The following is a 22,029-nucleotide window of genomic DNA, read 5'->3' as shown; positions in this document are numbered from 1 at the left end:
CAATACCTATCTATACCAGCATATCTACGAAATATATCATAAAGATCAAACAAAACTAGTAGAAACAACCACCCCCCCATCATCAACAACAACCTTATCCCCCTCCACCTCCCTAACCGTCAAAGTCTTCAACAACCGATGCGTACACTGCGGATCCACCACCTCAACATTCACCTCCTCGCCCTCCTTCAACGGCCCGTTAACAACAACCTCCAGCCCATCCAGCGCGTCTCCGTCAGGCCTCTCCAGCCGCCGATTGACAGGCGTCACCGTTCCAGGCCGGACGAGCAGTGGCAGAGTGTCGAAGTCGTGCGTCTCAGTATACCATTTGCCGCCTTCGTAGGTCTTGCTGCTGTCGAAGAAAGAGACCCACTTCGCCTTCTTTCTCTTTCCCTCTCCTTCTTCCTTGCCAGAGTGGCTGGGCTGACCAGCCTCCTCATCAGGGACATAAAAGCTTACAACCCCCTCATCACAAAACACAGGCGCAACCAACAGATTCGGCCCCAACATAAACTGCGTATCAACAGCATAAGTGTTCAAATCGTCCGGGAACTCCACAAACAGCGGCGCCATCAGCCTCCGACTTCCATCCTTCGCAGCCCAGTACGCAGCACTCAACAAATAAGGCGTCAGCATGATCTTCCGCTTCGTGCATTCTCTCAACACAGCAGAGCAATCCTCGCCATACAGCCACGGCACGCGGAACGAGCCGGACCCATGAAGCCGGGAGTGGCTGGATAGCAGCCCGAACTGGACCCACCGCTTGTACAGCGCGGGGGACGGCGTGCCTTCGAAGCCGCCGATGTCAGACGCCCAGAAGACGTAGCCGGAGAGCAGCAGGCTGAGACCCCCGCGGAGGGACTCCGCCATCGCAACGTAGGTGCTCTCGCAGTCGCCGCCCCAGTGGACCGGGTAGCGCTGCCCGCCGGGCGCCGTGCTGCGCGCGAAGAGGATCGAGTTGGAGGTGCCCAGGCGGGAGGTGAGGACGTCGTATACGACTTCGTTGTACAGCAGGGCGTAGTAGTTGTGCATGCGGGCGGGGTCGGAGTTGTCGTGGTAGACGACGTTTTTGACCGGGATGCGCTCTGCGAAGTCCGTTTTGAAGCTGTCGACGCCTGTGTCGATTAGCCGGTGCAGGTGGGTGCTGTACCAGCTGCGGGCGCGCGGGTTCGTGAAGTCGATGACGGCCATGCCGGCTTGCCAGTAGTCCCATTGCCAGATGGAGGAGTCGGTGCGCTGATTATTGCTCTTCAGTTATTCTTTCCCTCTCTTGGAGTAGATAGAGAAAAGGGGAGATAAATACCTTGATAAAGTAGCCCTCGCGTTTCCCTTCCTCGAACAAAGGCGACGCTTGCCCAACATAAGGATTCAGCCATACGCTGATCTTCAAACCCCTCTCCCTCAGTCGGCGCAGGTAAGCCCCCGCGTCAGGGAACATTTCCGCATCGAACTGGAAGTCACACCACTGGTAGGACTTCATCCAGAAGCAGTCGAAGTGGAAGACGCCGAGTGGGATGTCGCGGTCTCGGAAGCCGTCTAGGAAGGAGGTGACGGTTTGTTCGTCGTAGTTTGTTGTGAAGCCTTACTATTATTAGTATCCTTTCGTAACTTCTTAAGTCAAGCCTATAGTAGGAATAGGAGGCCATACTAGTCGTCAACCAAAGATTATAACTCCAAGCCGGCACAAGCGCAGGCTCCCCCGTCAAAGCGGCATATCTACGCAGAATCTCCTTCGGCGAAGGCCCATACACAACGAAATACTGCAGCTCTTCACCCTCGATAGAGATATTCACGCGCGAGGACCGCTCAGTTTGCATCTCGAGACTGACCTTGCCCGGATGATTCACAAAGACACCATACCCACACGAACTGATATAGAACGGGATATTTTTATAAGCAAGGTCAGACGAGGTCCCGCCATCTTCATTCCAGATATCGACCGTCTGGCCGTTCTTGAGAAACGGGCCGAACCGCTCGCCTAGTCCGTACAGCTTCTCGCTGATGTTGAGGTCTAGACCTAGCAGCATGTGGCCCTGGCGCTCGAGGAAGATCCCGTCGCGGTAGTCGGTCTTGGGGGTCGTTTGGTCCCCGACGTAGCCGATGGAGCGGAACGAGTGGCCTGTCAGTGTCTTTGTTGGGGATGAGAAGGTGAGGCCGAGCTCGTTGGGCTCTGTGTTCATTGTGAGGGAGAGATCCCCGCTTGTGTATGAGAAGCGGTTGTCGGCGTGGGTGATGCGCGTGTGGCCGTTGGAGCTGGCGATGCTGTAGTGCGGTCCGCGGTCGACTTGGCCGGCCCTGTAGACAGCTTAGCAGATATGTCACTGGGAGGAAGAAAGGATCATACCAATGCACGAAATTAACCCCGATGATACCCTCCTGGGGAGACGTCACTCGCGCAGTGATCGTTGCTAGTCATATCAGTCAACCGCTCGTATCGACCGGGCCAAGAAACATACCCGAGTTCAAAGTATCTCCACGATGCCGCTGGAACTTGTTCATCAAGATATCCACAGCCTCCTTGTCCTGGTCGATGTGCAGTCGCTCGACATTGCTCATCCAGTCGATGCGGACGCCTTCCTGTATGGTTGATTCAAATTAGCTTCTAGTAAACGGTCTTCATAGAGGATATTCTCACCCGCAATCTCCACATTCCTTCCGTGAACTTCATCTTGCTGGTTTATCTAAATGTACACTATCGTTCTTGTTTCAATTGATTCAAGTGTGTATAGAGAGTGTGTGTATGAAAGAAAACCAACCTCACTCGAACCCCTCCAAATAACCCTCCTCGGAACACTATCCTTTCCAGATTAGGCTGTACATACTTACACCAGACAACAAGCACTATAGCGGTAGGATTCAAGTGGTCGCGCATTGACGGATATTCACACTCTATCAACCCACCAATCGCATGGCCAATCCTCCTGCCAAGATGCAGGGTTGCGAATTCAGCCTGAATAGCCGCGTTTGGGCTAAGTGGGTTGACAGGGGGTACGGCCAATCCATTGCGAGGATGGTATCGTCTTTGTGTGAGGTTTGAGGGGAACTGAGGGGAAGTACTCCGTGGAATTGCTGGAGGGGAGATATGAAGATATGGGTGGCTAAGAAAGTGGAGGTTCTTTCGAATTCGTGGATACAGAGACCAAGGTTGATCTGAATGAGGATTTTGATTATATAAATATAGGTCTAGTGAAATATGGTATAGAGGAAATATCGTAGAGGAACCTCCACTAGCCCAACCGCAACGGCCGCAGTCCCCCGCTCCGCGGGCTCGCCGGTAAAGTTAGCGGGCTAGCCTGCGGGCGGATTCGCGGACTCCCGGGCCCAATGCTTTCAGCTCGGCCGCGCACCCGAGCATCCAGTGACGACAGCGCAGGAGAGGAACTGTGCTGTCCTCGCGAAGCAAGAGCAGACGGGGGGGAGATCTGATGGCTGACCACGCTGGCGGGGAGTTCCAGGGACGGGATGGAGGCGTCCATGACGGATCCCAGCGTCGGCTCGACCTTCGTCGATGTGGGCCGTACGTGGGACTCCCGGTAGAACTGCTCAAGTCGAGTGGCGTCGTTACAGAATTCGACGAGGGCTGTTAGGACCTGCTCGGGGGCCCGGTAGACGTTGGAGGAATCGGCGTGGTGGATGTGCTCCGAAGGGCTGAGGGGGCTGTGGATCTCGTGGATGGGTCGGACGACGGGGGAGAGTCGGGGGGAGACGCGTTCGATGGGGTCGTAGGTGCTTGCGCGCGCTCGGTATGGCTCCGGGCGGTGGTCCATCCGCTCGTGGCGCGCCATGTCCCGGCTGGCGGCGCTGCGCGTGCTCACTAGTCGGTTGGCTAGCACGAGGAAGTCTCCGTCTTCGTTGATCTGGATTAGTAGGCTCCCTGACCGGTGGATGTACTGCGAGTATCGATAGTCCGGGATCCCCCACGAGTACGACACCTCGACGTCGGGAGGAAAGGCCGATCGCGCCTCGAAGTCAAGGACAAAGTCGAACTTCCGCAGGATGGCCTTTTGGAAGTAGTGCTGGTCTGACGCGCCCTGCTGCTGCGAGAACGCCGTTGGGTTGAAGCAGGTTGGCGGCGCTGGTCCCGCGGGCGGTTTCAGCTTGAGAGGCACCCGGTATGGCTTGCGGAAGGGCTGCGTCTGGTCAATTGAGCTCCCCTCAGCGACGGGCACCTGCACCAGCTTGAGCCCGAACCGCTCGGCCGTGGACGCCCACCCCAGAACCGCGTCCTCGATCAGCTTCGGCGTGGTGTTCATCCAGCTTAGCTCGATGTGAAAACAGTTGTCCGGGTTGTGCAGCCGGTCGTAGTGAAGGTCGATGACCTCCGGCCGGTTGGACCGTTTACGCGGATCCACGTCGTACTTCATCGTCTTAGACAGCAGGATTGTCGCCTTGTTCTTGGTCCGCGAGGGCGTGGCCGGCGTCTGGGAGCCGTGGTCCACGCTGTCCGCCCGGGGGTGAGTCGCCGGGGACTCCTTCGCGCCGTCGCTGGCCGGTGTGCTCGGGGCTGGTTTGTCGGGCCGGATGTGGGGGAACCAGCCACCCCGGGACTCAGGCCGCGCGATCCGATACTCGCTAGAGATCTGGTAGAAGTAGTTACCATCTCGGAAGTTGTGTCGCTTCTCCACGTGTTGGAAGAGGCCGTGCTTCATCAGCTCGTTGCCGAACTCGACCGCGTCCTCCCGCGTGTCAATGTCACGGAAGTTCTGCTGCAGCCACGTCGTGAGTTCGAACCCAATGAAGCAGTTGTAGTGCAGCCGCCAGTGCCACCGTCGATCCATCATCCGCACCCCTTTGTCGCCTTGGATGATCTGCGCCAACGACGACACGGTGACGCTGGGTCGCTCCAACAGCTCGGATTCGGGCAGCAGCTGGGCTGGCGAGTTGTCCAGCCCCGGGTCCGTCAGTATGATCCGGTCGAGCTCCGCTGCCACCACATCGGACGGGTTGCGCGTCTGATACATGATGTTTAGGGGGTTCTGCTCCCGCTTCTTGAGGCCGGTTTCAAACCGCTTCTCCTCCGGGCCTACATACTTGTGACGTTGCCAAATCTGCGTCAGCTGGCTGATCCCCAGGAGATGGATCTCCTCCTCGGTATCCTCGTTGAACGACTGCAGCTGGCGTCGCGAGTGAGCGGGTAACTGGACGGGGATCAGTACGTAGCGCATCCGCCAGAAGTGCAGCTGTTGGGCGGGGTGGAAAAGGTAGTCCCGGTGGCCCGCAACGTAGTTGTCCGCGTAATTCCAGTTATACTCCTCAAAGCACAGATCCATCCGGATGTTCCTTAGTTTGTATTCCGGGCTTAGAATCGTCCGCATGGCCGCCGTGTACGTCGTGTAGCCACTCGCCTTCTCCCGTGCGGTCACGGCCGACGTCTGATGTGTAAACCGCGTGACTTCTATCTCCGTGCTGCTGATGCAGACTAGGCGATGGATTGATTTCCCTTTGGATAGATACACCGTGGCGTCGTCCTTCTCCAAGCTGCGGGGATCGAACACATTCGACGACGCAAGCGACGGCTGCCCGGCGACCTCCGCCACCGTCTTCCCAACTACGATCTGGAACCCGTGGGCCAGGCGGAGGGATATCAGTTCTCGGAGGAGGATCCCTCGGGATCGAGGCGCCTCGATGCCTTCGGCGTCATCATTCGGGAAGACACGGTAAGGGGTCTGCAGGTATTCCGAGGCCAGCTCGCTCGCCGTGGGGAACTCCTCCGTGGTGAGCGGTAGGATCGCAGGTGACTTGAGACTCTTCCACTTGACCACGGCGACGTGGGGCGGCCTGGGGTAGGCATGCTGCCAACGTCCAAACCAACTCGTGTCGCGCAGCAGCTCTCGCGGGGTGTTGCACGGGTTAATGGGACGCACCCACGGAGCGAGAGCTTTACTCTGGGGGCTTCTGGGCTGCCCATCCCGTGAGCCGGCATTCGCCGTGATTTCGACTCTGGGGGCCCTCCTCGTTTTGCCACCATGGGGCGCGTCCTCGCCGACAGGGACGTCGGTGTTGGTGGTGGAGTATGATTCCGCGATGGCCGGACGGCCCGCCTGCTCCGCGTCGTCGGCGGGCTGCTTAGATGGCAATTTGATCGAGATCGGCCGCGACGGTGTAATTGCCGAGTTCTCTCGAGACCGCTGGGGCGGGACCGGCGTGGTGGACCAGTCGATGACAGTGGACGCCGACGCCGAGTCTGAGAAGCTTTGGGAGTCCGCGCTGGCCGCGTCCGTCGTTGAGACGCCGGAGGAGTTCTTGTTGGATGATGGAAGACCGCGAACATGCTCTACATTGACCTCGGTGCTGGCCTGCGCTCGGGGTGGAGTCGCACTCAGCCCGCGCAGAGCAAAACTGAGGGTCCGCGATATCCGCGGGGGCCTCTTGGCCGCCGGGGCCTTTAACGCTGGCTTTTTGGGGGCGGTACCCTGCGACGGAGCAGTACCCTTGGGGCCCGGCAAGCCGGGCTCGATATTCCGAGGGGCTGGGTCCCCGGTGGAACGGTTGCGCTCGTTCGACAGGGTCTCTTGCTCCCGGAGGCGGAGGACGGACCTCGCCGACAGTCGCTCATGCGCACCCGATCCATGCACTTCCGGTTCGCTGGGCCGCTTCTGTTTTACGGGCTGGCGGCGTTGCCGGCGCTTGGGGAAGGGGGAGAACACCGCCTCATCATAGCTGTCCATCCACGACAGAACCGAGCTCGGCTTCTTTGACCGAGCGGACATGGCGTCCTTAGGGTTGGACATATTCTGGAGGAACGGCTCGGGCCGGAGACTGTCGCTCAATGGGTGCCGAAAAGGCGAACTGCGGCGAAAGGAAGCCCGGGGCGGGGCGAGACTGGACGAGCCCAGGCCGAATCGTGACGCTGCCCCCCGCGAGACACTCGGGCCTTCGTAAAGATATGGGATGGAGATATTCGACTGTTCGCTCTCCATGACCCCCATCATCTGGATCTCGTACATGCGCACCCGCGGCACGAAGACCTTGGACTGTTTGGTGACGGTGTATGGAATGGGAGCATTCGGGTCCTTCTTGAGGATGCGCCGCGATTCCCGATACGTCTCAGGGTTCCAATACGAGATATCCAGCCAGTGAGGAATCCCGTAATGCCACTCCTGAGACCGCGAGGCCCACTGCTCCCGGGGCGACGTGCCCGAGAAAGACGAACCATGGAAGGTCGACCGGGGCGACAAGTGGGGGGTGCGATTGGCCAGCCCCGCAAACGAGTAGCGCGTCTCTTCGGGGGAATTGCCGCCAACCCGGAGATCGCCGGCCGATGAGGTGGAGGGTCTCCGGACCGGTTCATGGTACTTAAACAAGGGCACCGAGTGAAGCGGCATGGGGCTAAGACAGACGAGGTCGATGGCGATGCCGCGGTTCATGAGGGCTTCGGTCGTGGCCGCCAGGGACTCATACGAGGCCTCAAAGACCCCGCTCCCGGGGGTGATCACAATGATCGAGGTCCCCGTGTGGATCATATCCCGATCGATGTGGTCGTACGCCAAGTGAGCCGACGCTAGGTGGATGGCCTCGAGGATGTTGCCACGAATGGCGGTGCTCGGCCGCCCAGCAATTGTCGCCTTGGGTTCCCAACCCCCATTCTTCCCATCAGCCGTGGGCGTATCGACCTCACTCGTCTTGAGGATGCTGACGTCCCGGAGAAAGGTCCGGAAGTCCTTCTTCAGCTCGTCCAGGATGGTCGTCCAATGCCCGCTGGCCATGTCATTGACCACCACGCGGTAGAAGTCCCGCGTCGGGACATGATTCGGCGTCAGCATGCTCTCCAGATTCTCGGCGCTGAGCGTCGCCGAGCCCAGGGCCGACACGTCATACTCGACCCGCGTGAACAGCACGATGGTGACCAAGTGCCTCGCGTCCGCGTTCGCCCACCGCTTGAACAGCTCCGGTAGAAACCCGTTGATCACCCGACTGAATAGAATATCCCCCGTGCCCTCCGAATCAAAGTCCCACATTTCCCGCGACATCTGGATAAACAGCACGTATTTGGCAGATTCGCTGCGGAAGACGGGGATCGTCTCCGGGGCGAAGAAGCCCGAGAGGACCTTCTTGCCGCGGACAAAGATGTTCTTGACTGTCGCCTTGATGGTACCCATGAAGACGATCTTCTGTCCCTTGTAAATGATCTTGTCGGCCAGCTCCGACATGACGAGCCGCCACATATCCGAGCGCACCATGTACTGGTCGCGGAAGGCGATATCCACATGCGACGCGGCGCACTGCGCACGATCGACGATCGAGATGTTCACGGTGTCGCGGTTCTTGAACCCAAAGGTGTTGGCAATGCTCGTCGTGACGGACAACTCGAGTCGTGGGTTCCGGGACTTGATGTCCTGGGGGAGGGGCTTGACGACAAAAAGGCACCGGCTCTGCAGCGGGGTCTTGAACTTGGAGATCGCGTCCGCGTGGAGCGTCGAGCTGGAGTCGAAGTGGCTCTCCCGCAGCGACCGGGACCCCAGGTCTGCTTTCCCAGCGTGGTGCGCCGTGTCCCCGGCGGGCCGTGCGGGGAGGATCTCGATCACATCGCCGACCTGGACGCCCGTGTCGCTGAACGCGGTCTGGTTGAAGAGGATCTCCTCGCGCGAGAAAGTCTCATCGTGAACCCAGAGAGCACATTGGCGGCGGTTCAGGCCGGTCGAAGACAGACGGGGGTTCTTCTCGTCGGGGGTGAGTGGGCAGTCGCTGCCGGCGTCGTGGGGAGGAAGAGTATCGGCGGAGCGGGAGGTGGAGAGCGTGTCAAGGCTGGCGGCACTGACCTGCCTGAGGTGCGAGCGCTTAATCGGGCCACGCACAGACATTCTCTATCGGTGAGGGTGCATCTTGGGGGGGGGGGGATCGATTTGCCAAGTCGCAATGAGGAGTGGAAAGGACCTGATGATGAAGTCATTTGGAGATGTTCCTGTCCGTCGACGGACGGGATGGGGTGTCTCCCAATGGAGCAGGCGGTGAGGGTTTGAATTGCGGAGGTGGGTCTAGTGCCTAAGGCATCTACTGGCATTCACAGTCAGTGAGAATTTTGCGATTGATCTTGGTAGGCTACGAACGATAATAGCTATTCTTCTCAGGAAGCATGCTCTAGCTGAACTTTGATCTGATTCAAGTCCGTCCCAGAGATCTTGCCCGGGTGCAGACATCAAGATTAGTGCTTGATATAAGATTTGTCATGGCGCTGGTGGCTTTGAAATGATTGGGTCACCACAATGACTACTGAACATTCCAGGCGACAGGACAATCGGGTTGATTGAGGTTGAAGACTCAAAGACCCACAACTGCCTAACCGGTACCGAAATCTCAGCAGTCGTTCATCTACAATAAACCCCGAGATGGAGCCGATTGCACCCACAAGTCCCCAGGCAATTGCATCCTTGGATGAATGACAGCCACGTGGAACAGGAGACCAGAGGGGCCGGTCATGCACGACAGGGATTTGGTCCGGAGTGTCTGGGAAATCACTATCAAGCTTAGACCGTCGAGTCATGGTGGATGGGGACCGCATGATTCGTGGACCAGTTGGCTGGCAGGCGCATAAGCGAGGCCGTCACAGGTCTCTTCGGAGCAGCAATCACCGGTCAACTAGACAGTTTAGTGTCTGATGGGACTGGAATCTGTGACCCTCCTTCCCTACCGAGTAGAGATAAAACTCCGTCCGCAAGAGTTCGGCACTGTTCTCTTAATTAGGAAAGACCTCAACCCACCATCGGATCCTCTGGCTAGCCGTGGAAAGTTTTGCTGGCGGTCGGTCTCTTGCTTCTTTTTCTCTCTGACTTGTTTTCAGATTTACCGCTTTGTAGGTTTTATTGGTTTCGCTTCTTCTTTCCCTTTCGGCATTTGAAGACTGGGAGGGGGGAATTCCGGGCCCTCAATGTCAAGGTGGGTGGGTATGGTGTGGAGTGGTTAATCAAATTGTGCACCCAGCCAGATACTAGTAATCTACGCGTTGCATGCAGAATTCGCATCAATTCTTTTGATTTATTTTTTTTTTTTTTCTCATTTCTTTTTTTTCCTTTTCCCCCTTTTTTCTCTTCTTATTGATTTATTACCCCTTCGTTTTTATGGTTTCTATCCCGGTCGTTCGTTGTTTGTTTCAACCCACTTCACATCCTCAACAATCAATGGCGAAGTTCAATCTATATCACTCAAGACCAACCTACCGTGTACCAGAGTTCCTGAGGGGCATCCAAAGATCAGATCGCATTCCAGACCATGCTCCTGTAAGATCCACGTAGATGGCAGGGAAGGGAATAGGGGAACGCTGCCGTATGACCCAAGCAAAGGCACAGCAGTGGAGCCAAGTGTTGCCAAGTGTTCCTCACTCGAGGGCAAAAGCAAAACAATCAGCTAGCGGGGAGAAACCCTGAATAATAGTGGAATAGAACAATAAGGTGTCGAGCTAGAACGGGCTTTCCACTGCCACGGAACTGCTTACCAGCGAATAAGGGACCACAGCACGAGAAAAAGGGACCCACCGCGCAAATGTTGGGAATCGGATGCGTCCATAGTGTGTGGCCCGTGATGTCATAATGGACAGCGGTCATGTCCGTCGATAGCCTGCCTCCGTCTGCCCGAGCAAGGGCAGCATCATCCCTCGCAGGCTGAAATCGGTGGCACTATATCGTGCATACTGCGGATCACTGTAGAGGACATCCACGACGCCGCTCCCTGCCTGGTCAGTATAAGTGTGACTCATTTCAAGGGAAATGGAGTATGTCCGTCGTCATCGATCGCCCCGAACCGACACTAGGCTAATCTCTAGTAGAATCTCTAGCCCGGTATCAGACACAGGTCATCCATGCATGGGTAGGCGAGCGGTCCGGTGGAGAAAGGGACCGCAAAAGCAAACGAAGAAGGAAGAACAAAAAACAATAAGAGAAGAATGGGAAGACATAAAGAATAAAAGAATGATAAGGTAAAAAAAAAAAAAAAAAAGCTAGGAAATGGAAATGTGATTGAAAATCAGATCAAAGGGGAAAAAGGTCGAGTGCAGATCCGACAGCAGACCCCCCCACATCGGCACATGCAAGGGTATGTGAATCGAAGCATCCCTGCATTCCACTATCATTCGACGCACAGGGCTAACCTGCCTCATCGAGGTGGCTGGACGGACTATCATCTGGTTGGCTTATCCGTCGAAGTTTGTTGAAGGATTTTAGTCGGTCTGACAAATGAACCTCGAGTTTCGTCATCCACATATACTTGGATAGAAAGATGCACTGATTACCGAGGTGGGGATCATATCAAGGTCAAAATGAGAAAAGGAAGAGGCAAGGAATGAAGAGAAAGATCCGAATCAAACAAAGATAACGACCACGTAGATGAAAGCCAGGTCAGCAGCCGTGAGCATCCGAGACATTAAGCAGGTGGATAAATAAGGGGGGGAAGGAAATTTATAGAAGATAAACAGTCCGCATAATCTAAGGTCGTATACCAATACCCGATCTAAAAAGTATCTGCCGAACAACAGGTCGATGATAGAGAGTGGGAAATATAGATAGACGGAGGAGAAAAGGGTAAAAGGGGAATGGAAAGGGAAAGAAAGACAAGTAGGAAAAAGAGAAGGTCTGTACGGTCCCAAAAGCGAATGTCCTGCATTCCAGAAACTTTTCCAATAGACAAACCAGACGGATTGTCAGCCTGCCCTGCCTTGTCGGGAAGTTGTTCGACCGGAACAAGGACAGAAAGGAACAGGGAGGAATCCGACTGTTTGGGGGGGGGGGGGGGGAGGACTGAGTGATCTCGTGATCATGTAAGATCACAATTGGAGCCAGGCACAAAGGACCCAGCCAGGCGACAGCAAGCCTTGCCGAGATGGTTTGCAATCTCTGCAATAATTCAATTTCGCTCCTTATCCACGAAGGATCTGGTGTCCAGGTCCCCTGCGTGCTGGGTGTAGAGACCCTTACACACGAGCCACGCTCGCTGGTAGTATGAATCCTTCGTCGACAGCTGAGACAGCCACCGGGTGACCTTGCAGACCTGCTTAAGCACGGCCCGGTGTTGGACTGTCCCGGCCTTGGACCGGAGCAGCAGTTCAATCAGGAGCACCGTCAGCGGTTGGATGAGGAAGTGAAGGATACACCACCAAGGCGAGACATGGTACACCCACGTGGGATCTGGCAACTCTGGGAAGAGCTCGATCATCTGGGTGGCAGCATTGACACAAACGTCGGCCATGGTGTCGCAGAAGCTTCCCGACGTCTCCGCGCCTGGGCCGTGTCGCGTCAGGCGGCTCAGACAGGGTTGTGAGATGAGGATTTTGGTGCTGTAGAAGTGGAATGCCAAGCTGGTCCGTTGCTGCTCCAGGCCAGGCGTCCCTTGCGAGAAGTGATACGCGGGGGAAAGTCGAGAGTGCCAAGCATCCACCTTGCCGTTCAGCACGGCGATCGCCGTCTCGATTTCACGCCATGATTTTCGGGCAGCCCCTGGAGCGTAGATCGTGTCAACAGACTCACGCACGGTCAGCGTCAGATCGACGAGGTACAAAAAATAGTGCGAATTCGGTGTGAGGGGCTCCATGGCAGTAAACACAAGTTGCTCACATTGTCTCCCTATGTGTGTCAGTGGGTGTCCCATTGTCTCCAGTGTTGTGGCACCTTCCGTCGTCGACTTCCCCGGCCCCCTGCCGAGAAGGGTCTCCATGAACAGAATCCGTGCATCATGGTCGTCAATGAGCAGGGCCACTCTCTCCTCCAGGAAGTCTTCTTCCCGAAACGGCAGTGGAAGTGGCGTGGTGCGATAATCATCGCTGCTGCTGGGGGGCCGACCGGTCATCACACAGAGGAGGGAGTCGAGCATGTACAGGGACCACCACACCCGATACCGCGTCTCTTTGGATACTGGGGCAATACTACTGCTCTCACTGCGCAAATTCAACCCCATTGTGACTGCCGACCGCATAGAGAGGCCGCATAATCTCCATGATCTAGTGACGGGAGTTAGTAGTTAGGGGGGGGGGGGGGGGGGGGGGGGGGGGGGGGGGGGGGGGGGGGGGGGGGGGGGGGGGATGTCGAGAAGATCCAATCACACGCACCGGTTGACTTGTCCCGTCAGCAGTAGATAGAAAGAAGTCAGACCTTCCACCTGGACTTGTTGAAGATTGGGATGATCCAACAGGGATATCCCGTTATTGCTCAGCTTCCACGCACGAGAAAAGTAAGAGAGGCTGTCATCGGGGGTGTCCACCGTTTCGTCTTGTAGATAATGAGAATATTTGGCAGCGATGGCGAATATCAAGTGAAGGATTGCCAGCCACCTTCTTCCGGGCCGCAGGGAAGGAGTCGTATAAAATGAGTTGAGTTGTTTCAGGAAAGTCACTTTGCCGATGATCGGAAAAGAGGAGTGCACAACTTCAAAGTAGATGTCCGCCAGGTAATCGGCCAGGGCCTGTTGGGGTCGATCCGTAATGTCCACATCGTCTAACACGGGCACGCCGGTCTCATCAACAAAGTAATTCACCGATGCAAGCGACTGGCGATCCAAACTCTCTGGCGACACCGGGATCGTCCGCTCCAGCATCTGCTTCAACCGGTACATCCACGCAACCTCCGAGTGTTCCCCGACAAACCCCATCGCCTGCACCTTCTCGTCACGGTTGAAATCTTCGTTCGTATAATCCAGCGTTCCGGAGGCAGGGCCCGGGCTCGAAGCCCGAGCCACATTGGCTGAACTAGCAGCGGTCGGAAGGTTGGAGTCCTTACTCCCAGAGAAGACTTGATCGCGATCGACCAGGTGTTTCTCGGTCTCGGCGTCATCAGAGAAAGTGAGGAAATGATTGTAGGAGGGCCTTACTTCGTTGATCATATGCTCCACGTGCTGCGCCGTCTGGGAATCTAACTTGGGGACGATTTCTCGGAGAAGCGCCTCATAAGTTTGGATCTGGCGTGTACATGTCTGCACCTGGTGCGTCAAGTCGCTCAGTTGCCTATCGCCTGTCTGTCAGAATATTTCGTCTCGTTTATGATAAAGATTTTTTTTTCTTCGCTTGGCCACGCCATAATTTACATGGAAGATGTCACACAACGCACTTGGCCGTCTTCTCTCGCTTGCGATCCCCATAGAAACAACGGATTCCTGCTTCCTGGCATCGTTGGCACGTTGGGCGATGTCCGCTACACTTTGCTTTTTGCTCTCGACAATTCTCGCAGGCCCGGCTGACCCGGCCACTGCTGGTCCAATTGCTCGCATGTGTCGACCTTGGGATGGCGACTTTTGTGTTCAACGAGCGGTCGCCTGGGATGTTGTGCGAGGCTGCCGCAGAGGATTCTGTGAGAAAGTCGGGGATCCCCTCATAGTTGGGCCCGAAGGGGAGGTTGGAAGGGGACCATTCATTGAAGCCGGCTTCATGCTCAGAGAAATCGGGGACCGATGCTGCATTGTAGGGGGGATTATAAGGGAAATGGGGAGGACGGCTGGGATCACTCATGATTCCTTGGAGGGTGGGATGTCGTTGGTGCCCTTTGTCCCGACGGATAGTCCAGGTCCTTGTCTCGGTAGTACGAGGCGCCTAGGATTAGTGGTCATCCGTTGCAAAGACATCCACTGATAGACAGTAGACATTAAAAGGGAAAAAAAAAAAAAATTGGGGTGGGGGGAGTGAAGTTTGTAGGGGCCCCAGAGCCAGACAGGAACAAGGGAAAAAATCAAAATAGAAAAAAATACTCAAGAAAAAAATAATAATAAACATCAAAAACAATCGTTAATTTAAGAGACAAACGAACCTAATAATAACCACAATGACGACAAAACAATTACAAGAATAAAAACAATAACAGTAATCACAATGAGAACAGCAACGGCATCGACAGTTAATAAAAATAGAGGATCATGATAAAAGACGGTAGCAGCTGTCGTTGGTCGATAGCGATCGCTGACCCTTTTCTCCTCGTTTTTCTATTTTTTTTATTACCATTTTCGTCTCGGGGTCAGGTCCAATGGGGCTCGGACGGTAGAATAGACGGGTAGACAATGGCAGATGCTTCTTCAATGGGGTTAGAATGAGAGCCGAGACGGTGGAAATGGCGGACGGTGGTAGGCTGGAGGTGACTGCCGCGGCAGCCTAAGGGTCGGATCCCCTTCCGACTTCCAAGTTGTATGCGTATGTGGTCGGTATGCTTGCTGTGGCTGCCAAGTATTTATGGGTAAGTCCAAGTCAAAGTCACGTCACGACCCAAATGCCCCGGTTTCAATGAGGGACTCTAGAACAACAAACAGTCTGCACAAGAGAAACAGTAGGGAATGAAAAATAGGGATAGGAAAATCAAAATAAGGAGCTTGATCATAGACCGTAGGGGTACCTTGGAAGTACTACTTGGCTCGTAAGCCATGTTTTCCGCACGCCTTCCCCTACCCCGTTTACCATCTAGGTTTCATGTGTTGCTGTGTGTTTTTTCGGCGACCTTGGTCCCCACACCATTGTTGGTGGCACCAATAGTTTGACCAGACTCCAGAAGGGTACCCCCAGAGGGCTCAGAGGGCTAGGCGGGCTTTGTTTCCCTCGAGAGCGGGATTTGGATCTATCCTGCCAGAGGGTTTCCCCAAAGAATCACACCATCTTTCTGATCTCGATCAGCGTTTCTCTCTCAGATGAGACTCACAGTCGACCTGCATGACACCTAGCAGTGAGACGGTGACTTAGGTAAGGCCGCCGCCACTTATCCCCGGGGATCATGGACATTTCCGATTTCGGTGGGCGGGAACAGTCTCTCGCAGCAGTGCAAAACACCTCCTCATGTATCAATGAATCCAATTGTTTTTCCCGTGGCGTTGAGGACCAGGATCGCCTTGCATTTACAGGTTAGGTTAGTCAATGAAATGGCGTGTGTGTGTCCGTTGATGTGACGGTGGAGGCTGCCACGTTTCCTTGGTAACGCGGAGACAATTGATACCCCTGTCTGTTTCGCGCGCTGGCTGCCATCCACCGACTGCTTGAGACACCAACGCCGGGTGCATGAGAGAAGCCAGTAGCCAGGACTTGGGCAAGGACTTGGGCATCAATCTCAGGTCGACCGATCGACAGGACTTGATGACAATTCGAGTGGTCTTAAATGTAAGCTTCAATCGGAGGATTGACTTGGGTCTGTGGTCCCGTTTTCAACCTGTGAGTCTTGGTCGCTGCAAGTCCCCTCTCTTATCACATCCATAGGGTCAATCCCGTTGATCAAGTTCGGAGAAACAACGCAAAGATACAGCAAATTCCTCTTCGCGTCAGACAAGACTAGGGTGCCAATTAAGGCTATCTCACGCATAGGACTTCTTGCACGCATAGGTTTCCTTGATGAAACATCCATTGGAGGTTGTTCTGCCGTACAGGGTGCCTAAGCATGCCCTCCACTGCGTCGACCGTCACCGACAGTTGTGAGTTATAGATGCACGCAGATGATGGTCAACATCACCACTCATTCTCAGGATATTCGAAGGATCTAAGCGATAGTCCGCTGCCTTGATGCAAATCCAGACCAGCGCATCAACTTAGCAATTCCTTGGAAAGGAAAGAAGGAGCCGCCTGGGGTGCGTCCCGCCGACCCACGGTTTCTTGTACCACGACGGTCCATACCGGCGGACAGCGCTGTATCAAAGACACCAGGAGTCGAGTACCGTCAATGGTTCCATCCGTTTCATCCCTCGAATGCGTGGGGACAGGTTGGGTTCGTCTCTAGCTAGACTCAGAGGCATCAATGGCCCAAGCGCCCCAAGGCCATGCGCCAGTTAGGGCTCATCAGGGACGACTTCATGATGGAAAATCCGACCGACATATCTCAATAATGTGCCAATTCGACAGTGGAGAAAGCAAAGTGGTATGAGGAACGAATCCAGCCAAGATGACCGGCCCAAAAGAGGGAAGAAACTGGACGAAAGGTGGGAAAGTAAAGGAGAAGAAGAAGTGAAAGCGAGAGGAAAGAAAAAGAAACAAAAGGGAGCAAGGGCTGTTTTGTTCTGTTCCTGTCCCATGGTTGGGGGTCGGGACCTGGGGATACTGTAATTGGTAAGGAAATTGATTCCGTGGCTCAAACTTCCTTCCGGGGGGAGATTTCCTCCTTTTCTTTCCCTCTTCCCGCCAGTCAATCTCCACTTCTGCCCTGCGGACCAACTATTTTTCCCTCGGCCTGTTATCGCGATCGTTTGTCTGCTGTGAAAGTCCACAGAGACCGTGATTTCCTATTCCTGATCAGGTTGGATGGGCCTGCGTCGGTCTATCTTCCTGTTGGGCGGAAGTGGGTGGGTTCGATCAGATCGAATACACGATGGCCTTCCACCCGGTGGCAATTACCTGGTTCAACAAACAAATGGAATGGCTTGGGTGAATGTAGTTGAGGCTGCAGGGTGATCTTCAATTCTTTAGGCTATTGGGGCCTCCTCGTTCGGATCCGAGTGGCCAAACTAGTGGAAATTTCTCGGCCGGTGCCGGTGCGCCGTTTCCATTTCCCCCGTCGAGCGCAGATCGTGCGGTTTGAGGACGGACGTCTTGGTCTCATCATCTGCTGGACCGCTGTGGGGGTCAAGGTTTCGTTTGAAAACCCCCCTAAGTGGTTCTCTGCATGTCACAGGGATCAGCAGTGTGGTCTTCTCACCGATTTTGACCTGCATAGTTGTGACTAATGATTTACAGGAAGGTTGGGTCAACAGGCACCAAACATGGCAGATGAAGGAAAAGGAGAGAAACAGCAACGACAAAGTTGAAAAAAAAAGGGAGACAAAACAGGGGAAGAGAAGTGATAGGGAGATAACAACACTGACTCGACATCCCACCCTTTGACCCTCACTGAACATGTTTCCCGGGAAGTGAGCTGGTACCAGGATGGTGGGAAACGGGACTAGTGACCGAAGGCAAATGTTGCAGTCCTTCGCTGATCATTCAGCATGGGAGGTGGACTTGGCGTCGGCATGCGCCTTGGCTGTGGATTAGAGGGACTTCCATGCCATTATTTGGCTCGAATTTGCGTTCTCGTCCCAGTACGTTAAAGGCGGAGGAACCATCTAATATAGACAGTGAATACGGTGGAAGCATGGGTGGGTCCACATTAGCATATGTCGGTTGCATTTCTCCGCGGATCTGATGTGTGGCTGGTCTAGTCGCAGTCGCCAGTTCGGATTGGTAGCATTACCCTCGAGGCGAACGAAGTAGCCCAGCTCAGTCCAAACCAGCATGGCGGGATTTAAGATCATCCATCGATGGTGGTGTGGTGTACCGGGCCACGGGCCGCGAGGATCTTCGGAGTATATCTCCGAGCTGGTCAACCCTGCACATTTGCCAAGTCAGGTAAGTGGTATATCAGTGCCTATGTAAATTCTTATGACTAGTTTATATACTATACTGGCTTAATGAGTAGTCTTTATTAGTAGCTCCCTACGTATAACTTCGACTAAGGCACCCTAGGTCACATGATCAACCAAATCATAGACTACATATATACGAGTCAGTAATGTGCTACTATTCTAACATGAACGTATATAAAACAGTATAGACTCATAACCCCTGAGAATTAGGAATAGGAACAGGAACGGAGATCCCAGAGCCTTCCAGTTCCCTCAGCCGGTGGCTATCACTCATCTCCACCACAGTCTGCTGACCCAGCTCTCCAGGCGGGTGATATTCCCTTCCCCCAGCCTCAACAGCATTATGCTCCTTCACGGCCCCAAATACCCCCTCCAAATTTTCTCTTCCTAGCGCCCTCTCGCCATTGAACCCCGGGGCCGCCGTCGGAGCCCCGGGGGGGTCAGAAGCCGCAGAAGGCGAAGGGGAAGACCTGACCGCAAACCGCCTCCCCAAGAAGAAGCCCCCAACGCCCAAGAATGCTATCCCCGAAACCACTCCCACCGCAATCCCCGCAATCGCGCCCCCCGACAGCCTCTGTCCGTCGGGGGCCCTTGGACCCCCAGTCGAGGCAGCTCCAGAGCCAGCCGGCCGCGACGCAGACGGGGTGTCACTGCCAGATATATCTCCCCGGTAGCTAGCCGGGAGAATCATGTAAGACCTCATTTCCGTGCGCGCGGTATTTTTCCACGGAAATGGTGCATTACTACTTCCGACCCCCTCACCGGAACAGTCGGTGTTCCCCCATAACCGGAGGACCATGGCATCGCCGTTGGGGTAGTACTCGAACGGCTGGCCCTTGGTCTGATAGATGCGCGTACATGGGATGGTTCCATTGCCGGCTTGGGTTGTCACGGTGGCTCCGTCGTGCCAGGTGAAGTTCCAGGCATTTGCATTGAGGATCAGGCACATGAGGGGATATAGAAGCAGGAGGCGCATCGTGACCGAGGCGGAGATGGGTATGTCCCGTCGCGAAGGTAAGCGAATGAGTGACCGAGCGACAGAAGTTAGCAATACTAACTAGAATGTGTAGGTTGTTGATGTCGTTTGACTCGGGGAACGCGATGAGGGGCCTTTCCGCGCTGCTTTGGCCCGAAGATCAAATTCTTAATTTAGCTCAGCCTTGGACCATTTGGTTAATGCTGGTCGGCGACCATCTCGTGTCTTGCTACATGGAGTAGGATCGGCGTGGGCTGCTTCAAGCCTGGACTTGCCATGTCAGATATACCGGGCGAAAGTCGATAGCAGATTCGATAATGATCCTTGGAGTCGCAGTCATCAAATAGACAATCCTTCCGATCGCTTGCGAATACCAGACACACACACACATATATATATATGTATATGTGTGGTGCTTTGATGAGGTAATCGTCGATTACCGGTTGCAGCTCTATACCTGGAGTCCACGGTGATCAACATCGAACACGAGGTCAGCTCTTGGCTACGGAGAGACCACCCGTGTCCCTTCTCGTCTCACTGAGTCTCAAACCTGGCTATGGATTGGGACTCCTTCGAAGTATTCTCGACAGATAGTGTCCTTCTCGCCATGTCGGCATCATCTATGATCAAATGTGACATGAGAAGTGATCCATTGCTTGGTCGTAGGCCAATCATTCTCCGTACTCCTGGCATGCAATATAAATAAATCCACCTGCACACAACAACGAATTTGTGTTTTGTTTCAAACACACAATGTTAGCACATCTTGAGAAGATTGGTCTACCTATCTCGACACCTTCGATGATGGTATTAGGCGTCCCATCTCTAGCCTGCGACCTGGGTGGGGGCGCCATCAGCAACCTCGGCTATGGATGCTTCAACACGCAGCGACGTCCAAGCAATGCCAGGAACAGATCACCGTTGGAAACTGAACCCATTGTACATAATCAATCGAATATTGATCAATATCGTGCAATAACTTTCTCAACATGGACAATCTCGATCGGATCCTCAACGATTTCACCCACCCCACAACGGGGTCCTTGCACGCAGCAGCGTTCATTGCTGTGGACCAGTCTGGTATATTAATACCCCTCAATTTGATATTGATCGTGGCTCACCACGCAAGGAAACACTATCTACAGCAAGACCGCTGGCCGGGCACATCAGGACGATAAAGATGAACTGCCATTATACTCTCTCTATTGGATTGCGTCCATGACGAAGCTGGTCACGGCTGTCGCTGTGGTGCAACTGGTCGAGCAAGGCATCCTGTCGCTAGATGACGACGTGCGTGAGAAAATGCCGGAGCTCAAAGACATCCAGATCCTCCAAGGGATGGAACACGGTAGCTCCCATCTGGAATAATCGAGCAAATATACCCCTCTAACTGGCCAATATAGACGCATCTCGAGGACCAGCACGGCCAAAGCTGGATCCCGTTCAGGGGAAGCTGACATTGCGGTAACTGCACCAGCCCACTCGCTTGTATACGATTGACTTTGTCGGGAATTTACTACTACTCAATCAGCGAGACTGACATCAAACCACCTAGTCAGCTGCTATGCCACACCTCCGGGTTCATCTACGACTCGACGTCGAAGCTCCTCCAAGAGTGGTCCCTGTCCCAAGGTCGGACCGCGTACACCTTCAGCGGCAGCATGGTGAGCTACCAGCCACCCCACTCGCAACGCCCAGAGCATCATAATAACAACAGCCTCCAATCCAGGCCGGCTACCACCACCCGCTCCTTTTCGAACCAGGCACCTCCTGGGGCTACGGCGGCGGCCTCGACTGGGCAGGCCAACTCGTGCGTCCTTCCCTTCCACCCAGCACCAAAAGCCCCCTAACAAGAAAAAACACAGATCGAGCGAGTCACCAACTCCACCCTTGAAGACTACATGCGAGCCCACATCTGGAGCAAACTAGGCGCCCAATCCACAACCTTCCACCCAGAGCGGAAGACACATCTCCCCCCACTCGTCCCAATGATGTACCGCAACGGCATCACCTCAGCACCCACCGAAAAGAGACCACTCACCCTCGTCCAACCAGCCCAGCACGCCCTCGGCGGCGTCGGCCTATTCAGCACTCCAACCGACTTCTCCAAGCTCCTCGTCTCCATCCTCCAATCCAGCACCACCACCACCAACTCCACAGCCAACCAACAGGACCCCATGACAACCCCCCAACTCCTCACCAAACCCAGCATCGACCTCCTCTTCCGCCCCCAACTAGACCCCCAATGCCGCGCATCAATGCCCCGACCACTCGGCGCGCAAATGCGCCGCGTCCTAAACATCAACGACATCAATGACGCCGCACAAGCGGACCATGCCCTAGGAGGAACCATCACGCTGAGGGATATCCCCGGTCGACGACGAGCGGGAAGTATGAACTGGAGTGGATTGCCGAATTTGCACTGGGTTTGTTTTCCCCCTTCCTTCCTTCCCATATATGTAACAACCCTAATACTCCCGTAACCCCTTAATCCCGCACAACCCTTACCCTAAGGCATTACCACACATACTTATTAACAAATACTCAAACTCAACAGTGGATCGACCCCAAATCAGGCATCGCCGCAGCGCTCTTCACCCAACTCATGCCGCCGACAGACGCGAGCGTTACGGATTTGCTGATTGAGTTGGAGCGAGCTCTTTACAGCGCTGTTGCTATTGCTCGGGGGGCGGAGGGGGATGGGAAGCCTTCTGTTTCGGGAGTGGGTGATGTGGGTAATATGGCGAAGCTATAGGTTAGATCTTACTCTTTATTGTCTC

The 22,029-nt window shown here is 54.8% G+C and overlaps 6 protein-coding genes across 6 annotated transcripts; 1 reads left to right on the top strand and 5 right to left on the bottom strand.

Moving 5' to 3' along the window:
* Positions 1-45: 45 nt before the first annotated feature.
* Positions 46-2,683, bottom strand: BDW47DRAFT_130849 (putative sugar hydrolase; the record flags this gene model as incomplete). The annotated part of the gene is made up of 7 exons (XM_024817185.1): positions 2,636-2,683; positions 2,457-2,577; positions 2,345-2,408; positions 1,649-2,295; positions 1,304-1,581; positions 175-1,236; positions 46-102 (listed from the first exon to the last, which is right to left on the bottom strand). The coding sequence occupies exons 1-7, from the start codon at positions 2,666-2,668 to the stop codon at positions 46-48; spliced, it is 2,262 nt and encodes a 753-aa protein (XP_024673704.1). The 5' UTR covers positions 2,669-2,683.
* Positions 2,684-3,176: 493 nt separating this feature from the next.
* iml1 (GTPase-activating protein IML1) lies at positions 3,177-8,827 on the bottom strand. Its single transcript, XM_024811954.1, has one exon. It carries the CDS (start codon positions 8,799-8,801, stop codon positions 3,228-3,230), a length of 5,574 nt encoding a protein of 1,857 aa, XP_024673703.1. The 5' UTR covers positions 8,802-8,827; the 3' UTR covers positions 3,177-3,227.
* A 3,005-nt stretch (positions 8,828-11,832) lies between these two features.
* Positions 11,833-14,422, bottom strand: BDW47DRAFT_116474 (putative C6 transcription factor; the record flags this gene model as incomplete). The annotated part of the gene is made up of 4 exons (XM_024814936.1): positions 11,833-12,922; positions 13,031-13,734; positions 13,789-13,896; positions 14,018-14,422. The coding sequence occupies 4 exons, from the start codon at positions 14,420-14,422 to the stop codon at positions 11,833-11,835; spliced, it is 2,307 nt and encodes a 768-aa protein (XP_024673702.1).
* A 2,739-nt stretch (positions 14,423-17,161) lies between these two features.
* On the bottom strand, positions 17,162-17,869 carry BDW47DRAFT_11526 (uncharacterized protein). Its single transcript, XM_024814778.1, has one exon. The coding sequence runs from the start codon at positions 17,764-17,766 to the stop codon at positions 17,377-17,379; it is 390 nt and encodes a 129-aa protein (XP_024673701.1). The 5' UTR covers positions 17,767-17,869; the 3' UTR covers positions 17,162-17,376.
* A 594-nt stretch (positions 17,870-18,463) lies between these two features.
* BDW47DRAFT_124366 (uncharacterized protein) lies at positions 18,464-19,249 on the bottom strand (the record flags this gene model as incomplete). The annotated part of the gene is made up of 1 exon (XM_024816240.1): positions 18,464-19,249. The coding sequence occupies one exon, from the start codon at positions 19,247-19,249 to the stop codon at positions 18,464-18,466; it is 786 nt and encodes a 261-aa protein (XP_024673700.1).
* Positions 19,250-20,238: 989 nt separating this feature from the next.
* Positions 20,239-22,004, top strand: BDW47DRAFT_116473 (serine hydrolase domain-containing protein; the record flags this gene model as incomplete). Its single annotated transcript, XM_024814935.1, has 7 exons — positions 20,239-20,329; positions 20,379-20,597; positions 20,653-20,713; positions 20,805-20,913; positions 20,979-21,059; positions 21,115-21,675; positions 21,807-22,004. The coding sequence occupies 7 exons, from the start codon at positions 20,239-20,241 to the stop codon at positions 22,002-22,004; spliced, it is 1,320 nt and encodes a 439-aa protein (XP_024673699.1).
* Between the last annotated feature and the right edge of the window lie 25 nt (positions 22,005-22,029).

This window comes from Aspergillus candidus, assembly GCF_002847045.1.
Source record: "Aspergillus candidus strain CBS 102.13 unplaced genomic scaffold BDW47scaffold_12, whole genome shotgun sequence".
NCBI classification, from domain to species: domain Eukaryota; kingdom Fungi; phylum Ascomycota; class Eurotiomycetes; order Eurotiales; family Aspergillaceae; genus Aspergillus; species Aspergillus candidus.
The sequence above is the reverse complement of the archived record's forward strand: the minus strand, read 5'-3'. Positions and strand labels throughout refer to the sequence as shown.